We start from the raw sequence: 14093 nt of genomic DNA, 5'->3' as shown, positions 1-14093 counted from the left end.
CATCACAGCATGCAGGCAGCCATGGTGCAGGGAGAGCTGAGTTCTACATCTTCACCCAAAGGAAGCCAGGAACAGCCTCAGTATCCTAGGAGGAGCTAGGAGGAGGTTTTCCAAGCCCACCTCACAGTGACACACATCCTCCAACAAGGCCACACCTTCTAATAGTGCCACTCTCTGGGCCAAGCATATGCAAACCATCACAATACATATTGATTGAAACTCATTTCTATACCAAAAATTTCATCGAATGGATTTCATCAGAATCAAATATAGTAAACAGTAGAACCGAATGTCAAAGGTTTCTGGAACCTCCATTAAGTTGGGAACCTGAAATAGTATATAACAGCAATAAGTGCTTCTTTTAAAAAATCAATTAAAATATTTGGAGTAAAACCAATTATCAAGTACTTTGCCAGAACTAGAACCTGAATGTGAAGGTACCATTAGTTAAATGAAATAGAACATTTCCATAAAGTCTATATTCTTGAAGAAAATGTAGACAAAAACCTTTGTTTTTAAAAGTTGGACTCCCCAGCAAACAGCATACCAATTGGTTTTACAATGCCAAATAAAATGGTATTGTACACACAAGTAACATTATACAGAAAAATCAAGTTGCACATATATGTATGCAATAAATTAATAAAAGAAAGTGAATTTTAAAGAGAGAAAGGAAAGGTATACAAAAAGGTTTGGAGGGAGGAAAGGAAATGGGAAAGTGATGTGATTATATTACAATCTCAAAAAAAAATAAAAGAAGTCCTGTTAGGAGGGCTTCTTTTCATTAAGACAGAGAAGCGGGAATCGATTGGCACTGGTACTTGACTCTGGCATTGCCTATCTTTCTTATGTTCTACCTTTGATCCTCTTTACCAGGTTTTTAGCCAACACCACTTTCAGAGGTCTCAGTGGTTCCATCAAAGTAAAGGGCTCCACCATCATCAGCTCAGAGAACAACTTTTTCATCTGGAACTTGCAGCACGACCCTATGGGAAAGCCAATGTGGACTCGCCTGGGCAGCTGGCAAGGAGGAAGGATAGTCATGGACTCTGGAATATGGCCAGAGCAGGCCCAGAGGCACAAAACCCACTTCCAGCACCCAAACAAGTTACACTTGAGAGTGGTGACATTGATTGAACACCCATTTGTTTTCACGAGAGAAGTAGACGATGAAGGCTTATGCCCTGCTGGACAGCTCTGTCTAGACCCTATGACTAACGACTCTTCCATGCTGGATCGTCTGTTTAGCAGCCTGCATAGCAGTAATGACACAGTGCCAATCAAGTTCAAGAAGTGCTGTTATGGGTACTGCATCGATCTCCTGGAGCAGCTAGCAGAAGACATGAACTTTGACTTTGACCTCTACATTGTAGGGGATGGAAAGTACGGAGCTTGGAAAAATGGTCACTGGACTGGGCTGGTTGGTGATCTCCTGAGTGGGACAGCCAACATGGCGGTCACTTCTTTCAGCATCAATACCGCACGAAGCCAGGTGATAGATTTCACCAGCCCTTTCTTCTCAACCAGTTTGGGGATCTTAGTGAGGACTCGAGACACAGCAGCTCCAATTGGAGCCTTCATGTGGCCACTCCACTGGACCATGTGGCTGGGAATTTTCGTGGCTCTCCATATCACTGCCATTTTTCTCACTCTGTATGAATGGAAGAGCCCCTTTGGTATGACCCCTAAGGGGAGGAACAGAAACAAAGTCTTCTCCTTCTCCTCAGCTTTGAATGTCTGCTATGCCCTTCTGTTTGGCAGAACAGCAGCCATCAAACCCCCAAAATGCTGGACTGGAAGGTTTCTGATGAATCTTTGGGCCATTTTCTGTATGTTTTGCCTTTCTACATACACAGCGAACTTGGCTGCTGTCATGGTAGGTGAGAAGATCTATGAAGAGCTTTCTGGAATTCATGACCCTAAGGTAATTGATTCCTTTACCCCACCTTTCCTGGTTGCTATGGTAACTGTGTTTTGTCTAATTCTGTGGTATACCTGCCTTTCTCATTTGATTCAAAAACATTCTTTAAGTAAGGCTGGGGAGATGGTTCAGTCAGTAAACTAAGAATAGCATAAGATAAGGATCTAGGTTTTGTCCACAGAGCTCACATAAAAATTTTGGAGGCAAGGGTTGATGTTTGCTTCTAATCCCAGCACTGCAGGGGTGGGTTTGTTGACCAGTGAGTTCAGGAACAGTAAAAGACTTGTATATAAAACCAAGATGGATGGCATCCTGAGAACCTTCAAGGTTGACTGCTTGTATCTACATACACATGCATATAGAGGCAAACACACACACATACACACACACACACACACACACACACACACACACACACACCCAGAGAGAGAGAGAGAGAGAGAGAGAGAGAGAGAGAGATTCACCTGTATGCATATATAAATATGATCAGGTACATCCAAATATTCTCTCTGCTGACAGCATAGGTCAGTTTAAAAAGTTTTACCCAGTTAAACTAAGGGGATTATGGTTGTTCTCTGTTATTATTTCATTAAGTAAAACAGAATTGGGAGCATTGTGGATATTTATTTTAGAGATAATATTGCTTGTACAAACATCTATAAGTATAGCTTTTCTTGGCTGTTTAATCATCTGACAGAATGGCTATTAGGGAGTAGTTTTGCAGCACAATAACTTATAGCATTTTACCCACAGACATTTCTAACAAGCTGATTAATTACTTTTGGGGACAATTAATAGAAATAAATAAAAGAAAGCATATTATAAATAGCAAACCATTTATTTTATTGTTAAAATACCGAAAGAAATGGAAAGACCTAGCATTTTATCATAAGCACACAGTTGGAAGGAAACTTATGAAACCTGAAGGAGTTCTGAACTGAGGTAGCAAGATTAACTAAGGGCAGGGTGTTCTTACAGAGTAAGAAAAGTTGTATAGTCAGCCACTTTGGGCTAAGGAAGCTTCCTTACAGTATTATTAGAAAGTCCAAGGGCATTTGAGAAAATTCTATCTGTATTGGATGCCTCAGACATCCAACTCTGGAGATAGAAGGAAATATGGAGGGAAGACAAATACAAATCATGATGAAGTGATTCTTTTTAGTTTAACTGGACTTGGAGTGGCCTAGGGTGTATGTTCCCAGATATGTTTAACAGCGGATGGAAAGAAGACCTACCCTGAATGTGGGAAGCACAGCCCCATGGTCCGGGGGCAGGAAATGAATGAAAATAGTAAAATGGAGTCCAGATGAGGATTAACACATCTCTCTTTGTAGTCATATGATCAACTGCGCCACATTCATGCCATCATAGCTTCTTTGCAATTGTCTGTATCCCTTCAACATAAAATGAAATAATCCCTTCTTGCATTAATTTGCTTTTCTCAGATATTGAGCTACAAGAATAAGAAAGACAATTGGTACACTTAATACTCCTGTAACACTCAGGCCAGGATAGTCATATCGGTGTTCTCCCTAGATTAAAACAGTGTTCATTTTAGCCGGTAAGTAGACTCTCCAGCCTACCTAACGTGAACAAGGCCAAGGAAGCCATTGGAATCAGGTCTGAGGATATAGTGAAGGCCTTATGGAAATGCAGATCCTAAGCAGAGTATATCCAAATACATAGGAAATAGTTGGTATAGATGGGAAACACTGAGAACACGCCATGATCAAAACAAGAGGACCTAAGTCTAGTCTTTCAAATGGTGCAGCCATCATCACACCTTTTCTGATGCCCGGCAAACTTCAAGTTACCAATCCATATGGTATACATATGATATACATTTCTATTACATAATATTCACTTATTTATTATTTAATTTTTACTCCATTTACATCCCAATCACTGAGGCACCTCCAAGTCCCTCCTCACAGAGACCCTCCCCTCATTCCCCCCATCCCCTTCTCCTCAGAGAGGATGGATCACCCCAACCTGACACCCACCCCAGGTCATCCCTCCACAGTGGCACATCAAGTCTGCAGGACTAGCTGCATCTTCTCCCATTGAGGCCAAACGAGGCAGCCTAGTTATGGGAAGAGATTCCACAGACGAGCAACAGCTTTAGGGACAGCCCCTGCTGAAGTTGTGCCCACATGAAAACCAAACTGCACATATGATCTGCTACGTATGAGCAGGGAGGCATCCTGAGCATGCTCTTTGGTTGGAGGCTCAGTCTCTGAGAGCCAAGGGTCAACATTAGCTGACTCTGTTGATCTTCCTGTAGAGTTCTATCTGCGTGCAAAACAGAGTATCATTAAGAGTGTCAGGGATTGGTGCTTTCCCATGGGATGGGTCTCAGGCTGGGCCAGTTATTGGTTGGCCATTTCCTCCACTCCTGCTACATCTTCGTCCCTGCATTTCTTGTAAACAGGACAAATTTGGGGTAGAAAGTTTTGTGGGTAGTTTGGTGTCCTTCTCCCTCCACTGGGGTTCCCGCCTGGTTTCATATCCTCACTGCTATGGGTCTAACCTAAGCTAAGCTCACTCCCATTAACTCCTGGAAGCCTTCCCAACCCCAGCTCTCTGACACATCCTCCAGATGGCCCAAACACCCCCAAATCATTGCCAGATGCAAGTTTCCATTCATTCTCATGGCCAACTGTCCCTCTGGCCTGTCTCCCCCTACGCCTGATCCTCAACATTCCACTTTCCTCTCCCCATCCCTTCTCCTACCACGTTCTCTCCCCATCTGCCTTCTATGACTGTTTCAGTTCCCCATCCTCACCAGGAGCTTCCTCTTTTTTTTTTTTTTTTTTTTTTTTTTGCTACTTTGGGTCTGTGCAGTGTAGCATGGGTATCCAGTATTTTATGGGTAATTTCCACTTATATGTGAGTACATACCACGCATGTCTTTTGGGTCTTTGTTACCTCACTCAGGATGATATTCTTCAGTTTCATCCATTTGCCTGAAAAGTTTAGAATATCTTTGTTTTTGATAGCTAAATAGTATCCCATTGTGTAGATGTACCACATTATCTGTATCCATTCTTCAGTTGAGGGACATCCAAGTTGTTTCCAGTTTCTGGCTATTAATAATAAAGCTGCTATGAACATCATTGAGCAAGTGTCACTGTGGTAAAGTAGGACACCTTTTAGGTATATGCCCAGGAATGCTACAGCTGAGTGTTCAGGTAGAACTATTCCCAGTTTTCAGACAAACCTCCAAATTGATATCCAAAGTGTTTGTACCAGTTGTATTCCCATCAGCAATGGAGGCGTGTTCCCCACGCTCCCCACCCTCACCAGCATCTGCTGTCATTTGAGTTTTTGAACTTAGACATTCTGACTGTTGTGAGATGGAATCTCAGGGTCATTTTGATTTGCATTCCCCTGATGACTAAGGTCTTTGAACATATCTTTAGGTATTTCTTGGTCTTTGAGACTCCTCTGTTGAGAATTCTCTGTTTAGCTCTATACTCTGTTTTTATAAGTTATTTATTTATATTTTTATTTTAATTAATTATTTTGTTGACTTACATTCAAATGCTGCTCCCTTTCCCAGTCCCCCCTCCAAAAGTTCTTTACCTCATTGCCTCTCCCCTTTGCCTCTGAGAGGTTGCTCTCCCTCCCCACACCCCAGGCATCTCCCTTTTCTGAGGCATCAAGTCACTACAGAATTAGGTGCATCCTCTCCCACTGAGGCCAAACAAGGCCGTCCTCTGCTACATCTGTGTTAGGGACCTTGGAACAACCCCCTGTATGCTCTTTGGTTGGTGCCTTAGTCTCTGGGAGCTCCCAAGGGTCCAGGTTAATTGACATTGCTGGTTTTCCTATGGGGTTGCCATCCCCTTCAGCTCCTTCAGTCCTTCCCTAACTCTTTTGTAGAGGTCCCCAACCTCAGTCCAATGGTTGTCTGTGTCTGTATCTGTCTTAGTCAGCTGCTGGTAGGGCCTCACAGTGGACAGCCATGCTAGGGTCTTGTCTGAAAGCACAACATAGCATCAATAATAATGTCAGGGTTTAGTGTCTACCCATGTTATGGGTCCCAAATTGGACTGGTCACTGGATGGCCTTTCCCTCAGTCTTTGCTCTATTTTTGTCCCTGCATTTCTTTTAGACCAGAACAATTCTGGATCAAAAATTTTAAAGGTGGGTTGGTGACTCCACCTCTCCACTAGGGGCCCTGTCAATCTACTAGAGATAGTCTCTTCAGGCGCTATGTCCTCACTGTTGGACATTTTGGCTAAGGTCACTGCTATTGAGCTCTGGGATTCTCTCATAACCAAGGTGTCTGGGAGTTTATAGAGGTTCCCGATGCCACGCCCTGAGAAGCTGCATATTTCAATATATTTTTCTGGCCCTCTGGGCTTCTCTCCTGTCTCCCCCTCCCCCATACCTGATCCGATCCTGCCCCTCTATTCCTGTTCCTCTCCCCTCTCCAAACCAGCACCCCCTATATACTCTGCCTCCAATGATTATTTTGTTCCCCCTTCTACATGGGATTGAAGAATCCTCACTTGCCTCTTCTTCCTTGTTAAACTTCTTATGGTCTGTGAGTTGTATCATGCGTATTCTGTACTTTTTGGCTAATATCCACCTATCAGTGAGTATATACCATGCATGTCCTCTCAGGTCTGGGTTTCCTCATTCAGGATAATATTGTCAAGGTCCAACCATTTGCCTGCAAAATTCATGATGTCTTTGTTTTTAATAGCTGAGTAGTATTCCATTATATAAATGAACCACATTTTCTGTATCCATTCTTCAGTTGAGGGACATCTGGCTTGCTTCCCCATATCTGGCTATTACAAATTAGGCTGTTATAAACATAGTGGAGCATGTGTCTTTGTGGTACAGTGGAACATCTTTTGGTTATATGCCCAGGAGTGGTATAGCTGGGTCTTAAGGTAGATCTATTTCCAATTTGCTGAGGAACCACCAGAATGATTACCAGAGTGGTTGTACCAGTTCGCAATTCCACCAGCAATGGAGGAGTGTTCCTCTTTCTCTACATCCTTGCTACCATGTGCTATCACTTAAGTTTTAAAATTTAGTCATTCTGACTGGTATAAGGTGAAATTTGATGGTCATTTTGATTTGCATTTCCCTGATGACTAGGGATTTTGAACATTTCTTCAAGTGCTTCTTGGCCATTCAAGATTCCTCTGTTAAGAATTCTCTGTTTAGCTCTGTACCCCATTATTTATTGTATTTTTTAATTACATTTCAAATGTTATTCCCTTGTCTGGTTTCCCATCCATAAACCCCCTATCCTATTCCCCTCTCCCTTCTTCTATGAAGGTGTTCCCCCACCCATCCACGCACCCCTTCCTTCCTCCCTGCCCTGACATTCCCTGGCACTGGGGGATCCAGCCTTGGCAGAAACAAGGGCTTCTCCTCCCATTGGTGCCCAACAAGGCCATCCTCTGCTACATATGCAACTGGAGTCATGGGTCTGTCCATGTATACTCTTCGGACAGCAGTTTAAACCCTGGCAGCTCTGGTTGTTTGGTATTGTTCTTATTGCAAACCCCTTCAGCTCCTTCAATCCTTTCTCTAACTCCTCCACTGGGGACCCCATTCTCACAGTTGGCTATGAGCATCTGCCTCTGTATTTGTCATGCTCTGGCAGAGCCTCTCAGGAGACAGCTGTATCAGGCTCCTGTCAGCATGTCTTGGCATCAGCAATAGTGTCTGGATTTGGTGGCTGCATGTATATTAGCTGGATTGTTGGTATCTAACTTCTTCAGCTCTTTATAAATTTTGGATATTAGCCTTCTGTCAAAATATAGGGTTGATGATTTTTTTCTCGATATGTAGGCTGCCGTTTTGTCCTATTGACAGTGTCCTTTGCCTTACAGAAGTTTTTGAGTTTCATGAGGTCCCATTTATCAATTGTTGATCTTAGAGTGTGAGCCATTGGCATTCTCTTCAGGAAATTTTCTCCTGTACCAGTGAATTCAAGGCTATGACCCATGTTTAGATTTAGTATATCCAGTTTTATATTTGAGCTCTTTGATTCACTTGGACTTGTGTTTTGCACAAGGTGATAGATATGGATCTATTTGCATTCTTCTCCATGAGGGCATCCAGTCAGACCAGCACCATTTGTTGAAAATGCTCCCCCATTGTATGGTTTTAGATTCTTTGTCAAAAATAAAATGTACATAGATGTGTGGGTTTATTTCAGAATCTTTAGTTCCATTCCATTGATCAACCTGTCTGTTCCTGTACCAATACTATGCAGTTGTTATTACTATTGCGCTCTAGTACAGCTTGAAGTCTGGGATGGTGATACCTCTGGAAGTCCTTTTATTGTTCAGGGTTGTTTTAGCTATCCTAGGTTTTTTTCTCTCTTTATTTTCCATATGAAGTTGAGAATTGTTCTTTCAAGGTCTTTAAAGAATTGTGTTGTAATTTGGATGGGCATTGCACTGAATCTGTACATTGCTTTTGGCAAGATGGTCATTTGTACTATGTTAATCCTACCAATCCACAAGCACGGGAGGTCTTTCCATCTTCCTCAATGTTTCTCAATTTCTTTTGTCAGAGAGTTGAAGTTCTTGTTATATAGGTTTTTCACTTTCTAGGTTAGAGTTGTACCAAGATATTTGGTATTATTTCTGGCTATTGTAAAAGGGTTTTTTTCCCCAATTTCTTTCTTGGTCCATTCATCATTTGTATAAAGAAAGACTTCTTTGGTTTGGGAGACTTTTAATGACTGCTTCTATTTCCTTAAGGGTCATGAGTCTGTTTAAATAGTTTACCTGCTCTTGATTTAACTTTGGTAAATGATATCTCTCTAGAAAATTACCCATTTAATTAAGATTTTTCCAATTTTGTGGAGTACAGGCTTTTGAAATAAGACCTAATGATCCTTTGAATGTCCTCCTTGTCTGTTGCTGTCTCTATTTTCATTTCTGATTTTGTTTATTTGGATATTGTCTCTCTGCATTTCAATTAGTTTGGCTAAGTGTTTGTCTATCTTGTTGATTTCTCAGCTCTTGATCTTTTTGATTCTTTTTATTGTGTTCTTTGTTTCTAATTGGTTGGTTTCGACCCTGATTTTGATTATTTCCTGTCATCTACTCCTCTTGAGTGTTTTTGCTTCTTTCAGTTCTAGAGCTTTCCAATTTCTTTATGAAGGCACTTCATACTATTAACACTGCTTTCATTGTGTCCTATAAATTTGGGTATGTTGTGCCTTCATTTTCATTCAATTCTAGAAAGTCTTTAATTTTTTATTTCTTCCCTAACCCAGAGATAATTGAATATACAATTGTTCCATTTAAGTATGTAGGTTTTCTGATGTTTTTGCTGTTGTTTAAATCCATGGTGGTCTGAGAAGATACAAGTTGTATTTCAATTATCTTATATCTGTTAAGGCTTGTTTTCTGACTATATATTCAATTTTGGAGAAGATTGCATGAGGTGCTAAGAAGGTATATTCTTTTGTGTTTTGGGTGAAATGTTCTGTAGATATCTATGAGAACCATTTGATTCCTAATGTTGTTTGATTTCATTATTTCTTTGCTCAATTTTTGTCTGGATAACCTGTGGATTGGTGAGAGAGGAGTGTTGAAGTCTCCCACTATAAATGTGTGGGCTTTGATATGTGATTTAAGCTTTAGCAATGTTTCTTTTACAAATGTGACTTGTAAAACCACATTTTAAAAATGTTTGGGGCAAAGATGTTCAGAATAAAGATTTCATCCTGATAGATGTTTCCTTTGATGATTGTGAAGTATCTTTCCCCCATCTATTTTGATTAATTTTGGTTGAAAGTTTACTTTATTAGATATTAGAATAGCTACTTCAGCTTGCTTATTGGGTCAGTTTGCTTGGAAAACTTTTCTTCAGACCTTCAGTCTGAGGTGATATCTGTCTGTGTTGCTGGAGCGGGTTTCTTACATGCAGCAGAATGATGGATCCTGTTTCCACATCCATTCTGTTAGCCTATCTTTTTACTGGGGAAATGAGTCCATCGATGTTGAGAAATATTAGTGACCAGTGATTGTTATTTCCTGTTATTTTGATGTTGAGTGTAGTGTGTGTGTGTGTGTGTGTGTGTGTGTGTGTGTGTGTGTGTCCTTGTGTTTCACTTGTTTTGCTGGTATGGAATTACTTATTTCCTGTGTTTTCTTGGGTGTAGTTATCCTCCTTGTGTTGGAGTTTTCCTTCTAGTACATTCTGTATTGCTGGATTTGTGGGCAGATGTTTAAATTTGGCTTTGTCTTGAAATGTCTTAGTTTCTCCCTCTACAGAAGATGCGTGTTTTACTGGATATAGTAATGTAAGTTAGTATCTGTGATTTTAATTTCTTTTAGAGGTTGCAAGATATCTGTCCAGGTCCTTCTAGCTTTTAGAGTCTCTGTTATGTAGTTGGGTGTAATTCTGAGAGGTCTGGCCTTGCATGTTACCTGGCTTTTCCCTTGCAGCTATTATAGTCTTTCTTTGCTCTGTACATTTAGCGTTTTGATTATTTGTGACAGGAAGATTTTCTTTCCTGATCGAGTCTAATTGTTGTTCTGAAAGCTTCTTGCATGTTTATAGGCATTTCTTTGTTTAGTGGGGAAAGTTTCTACTATAATTTTGTTGAAAATATTTTCTGGTCCTTGAAGTTGGGACCCTTCACCCTCTTCTATTTCTGTTATTCTTAAGTTAGGCCTTTTCATGGTATCAAAATTTCTCAGATGTTTTGTGTCAGGAAATTTTTAGATTTAATATTTTCTTTGTCTGAAGTATCAATTTCTTCTATTATACCTATGCCTTAAGTTCTCTCTTTCTTCTTCCGTATTCTGTTAGGGATGCCTGTATCTGTTTTTCCTATTCTCTTCCTTAGATTTTTCTATCTCCAGGATTCCCTCAGTCTGTGCTTTCTTTATTGCTTCTATGTCTGTTTTCAGGTTTTGAACAGTTTTATTTATTTCCTTCACCTATTTAATTGTCTTTTTCTATATTTCTTTGAGGGATTTATTGGTTTCTTCTTCAAAGGCCTCTAGCTGTTTGATTGTGTTTTCCTATATTTCTTTGAGAGATTTATTTGTTTCTTCTTTAAAGGCCTCTATCATCTTTATAAGATTAGATTTAAGGTCATTTTCTTGTGCTTCAGTTGTGGTGGGATATCCAGGGGTTACTATAGTAGGATAGCTGTGCTCTGAAGGTGTCATGCTGCCTTGGATTTTGTTGATTGTGTTCTTTTTGAGAGCCTTTAGCTAGCTGGTTTCCTCCAGATATTCCTCTTATTAGCAAGTCCTGGGGTTTGGAGGTGGAGCAGGGAAAGCTTACTTCAATGATCCTGGTGTGGCAGACCTCTGGTATTATTGGGCTAGACAAAGGAACTCAGGAGGTGGTGCAAGTCTCCCAACAGTTGGCTGTGCCTCTGGAGATACATTGTGAAATGGATTGGCATGGAAGAGGCAAGGAGAGAGGTGGCCAGACAATCAAGGTTCAAGGGAATGGCAGGCCACTCAGGGAAGCTGAGTGTGCCCCGGAAAACAGGCAGGAGAAATGGGTGCAGGAAGAGAGTCTAACCTGTATGGTTCTGGCTTAGCAGGAATGATGTAGGTAGGTGGAGAGACTTAGACAATGGAGGCTCACAGGGATGACAGGGTGCTCAGGGGCCCTGGACATGCCCCAGAAGACTCCATGGGCAGGGGAAAAATCTCAATTGAATAATATTAGTTCATAAAACATCAGAAATTTGATCTACTGTTCTCAGCAACTGATTGAGTGGCCCAGAGCACTGGTGACATCTTTTGAGACTTCTCATGGACTCTCGTGTTGAGAACATAAAGTCTTTGCCACAACTAAACGAATATGAGAAATTTTACCTATATGCAGTTGCAACCATCCTGATGTGTGAAGTGAGCCGTAAGAATAGATTCAGCTAATAAAAAAAAATGCTTCACTAACTAGGAAAGTTTCTCTTAGTGAATACTTAGGGCTTTATTGGAATTCAGCCAAATGCAAATAAGATCTTTAGAATAAACAAAAGGAAACCTGGTAAAGAACAAGCATTCAAACTCTACAGCAGCATTATCATCTGCCATTTATCCTTTTCCCCATAGCCTTCAGATCCCTTGAAGATTGGATCTTGGTAGACTTATGTAGATTTTATGCAAGAATCTTGGCAATGTAACTTCACAATTAAAAACTGGAACTGAAAAACATTCATCCCATTCTTGTACAAAAACAAACTAATCTGTTTCTGGTGTGCATATTCTAGATGATTATCTTATGTAAAAGGCTGAACACAATTCTAAGTAGAGTTTCATTCATCAGAAATAGGTTACCATAAACCTGAAGCTGTGGTTATTCAAGGAGATTAAGAAGAAAATCAAACAGATAAACCATAGACAGCAGACTAGCTTCTAAGAAAAAAGAAATAGTTATGGAGCTGAAGAGATGGTTCAGTAAGTAAAGTACTTCCTGTGCCAGCATGAGGACCTGACTTTGACTCCCCATCACCAACTTAAGAAGCCATGCATGGCTATATCTTTTGCCCAGCATTGAAGGATAGAGATGCAAGGAACTGTAGGACTTGACTAGTCTTACTGAATAAGTGAGCTCCATATTCACTGAGAGTCCCTGTCTCAAAAAATAAATAGAAATTAATTAAGAAATAATCAATGTTGGCTTCTAGTCTCCACATGCACATGAGCAGATGTGGGCATGTACATTCAACATATACAGACATCACACACACACACACACACACACACACACACACACACACACACACACACATCAGTTAATTCCCAATACCACCAAAATAAACTTTTTAGAAAATGAACCCAGTCCACAAGAAAAAAGGTCACCCAAATTGTACTGTGTGAACTTTGTGTTACAGCAATTCAGTTCTCAGTAACACAGACAAATCCAATATAAACATGCTCAGTCTGAAACAATGGATGAATACCCAATGAAAATTCATAAAGCTATATACTTCTACATGTTCTATTTAAAAGTCTCGTGGAGAGTTTTAGACATGTAGACACTCAAATTGTTTGGCCAAGCCAAGTACTTGATATTCCATTCTTGGAACCTCTAATTTGTAAAATAAATGTTGATTACAGAATTTTTTTTCAGACTTCATTCAGGCACATGGTATAATGTAATTTATGTAATTTACACAGATAAAGGTAAGATAAGAATAATTTTCAAACCCCTTGGTCACTCTATGTCATTCCTAAGTGAAAGCTTTAATGCTGTATGAGATGCCCAAGGAAGAAAGTAGTGGAAAGAAAATTGCTGTTTGGGAAAAGTTCCAAGAATAAGAAGTCCTGATATGAGGATGAGATTTTTGGAGAGATGATGTAGTAAAAATCCCTCCTCCTTTGCCCAGTGTCAAAAACTCGCAGGACCTTGACTACCTTTTGGTAGAATGAATTTCAAAAATTTAAAGTTGATATTATTTATATACAGTGCTTACTTCTACATGGCAATCAGGAGGACAACAAAGCCAGAAGTACTAGAAAATGTGAGTTTGGAAATGGTGTGTGTGTGTGTGTGTGTGTGTGTGTGTGTGTGTGTGTGTGCGTGCGTGCTTCTGATTAAACTAAACCTTGCAGGCAAATAAGATGGCTCAGCACATAAAGCTGATGACCTGAGCTCATCTCTGGAACTCTCATGTCCTGCTTTCTTTCTGATGCTCCAATAAATGCCACAGGACCAAAGACCTCTCCTCCCATTGATGCCAGGCAAGGCCATCCTCTGTTACTTATGCAGCTGAAGCCATGGGTCTCTCCATGTGTACTCTTTGGTTGGTGGTTTACTCCCTGGGATCTCTGGGGAGTCTGGTTGGTTGATATTGTTGTTCTTTCTATGGGGTTGCAAACCCCTTCACCTCCTTCAGTCCTTTCCCTAACTCTTCCATTGGTGTCCCTGTTCTCAGTCCAATAGTTGGCTGCAAGCATCCATCCCCATCTGTATTTGTCAGACTCTGGCAGAGCCTCTCAAGAGACAGCTATAACTGGCTCCTGTCAGCAAGCACTTGTGGTATCCACAATAGTGTCTGAGTTTGGTGACTGTATATGGGATGGCCTTTCCTTCAGTCTCTGCTCCACACTGTTCCTGTATGTTCTTTAGACAGGGTTAAAAATTCAGAGATGAATGGATGGCCCCATCCTCCAACTGGGGACCTTGTCTAACCTCTGGATACAGTCTCTAC

The 14093-nt window shown here is 40.7% G+C and overlaps 1 protein-coding gene across 3 annotated transcripts in view; it reads left to right on the top strand.

The window, feature by feature from the left end:
• The window catches only part of Grin3a (glutamate ionotropic receptor NMDA type subunit 3A), a 199548-nt gene that overhangs the window by 73601 nt on the left and 111854 nt on the right, over positions 1–14093 (top strand). For all 3 annotated transcript variants that reach the window (XM_039109241.2, NM_001198583.2, NM_138546.2), the window contains 1 exon segment: positions 877–1924. In XM_039109241.2, the coding sequence (XP_038965169.1) occupies positions 877–1924 (1048 nt within the window).

This window comes from Rattus norvegicus, chromosome 5 (genome assembly GCF_036323735.1).
Source record: "Rattus norvegicus strain BN/NHsdMcwi chromosome 5, GRCr8, whole genome shotgun sequence".
In the NCBI taxonomy this organism is placed as follows: Eukaryota; Metazoa; Chordata; class Mammalia; order Rodentia; family Muridae; genus Rattus; species Rattus norvegicus.
The sequence above is the reverse complement of the archived record's forward strand: the minus strand, read 5'-3'. Positions and strand labels throughout refer to the sequence as shown.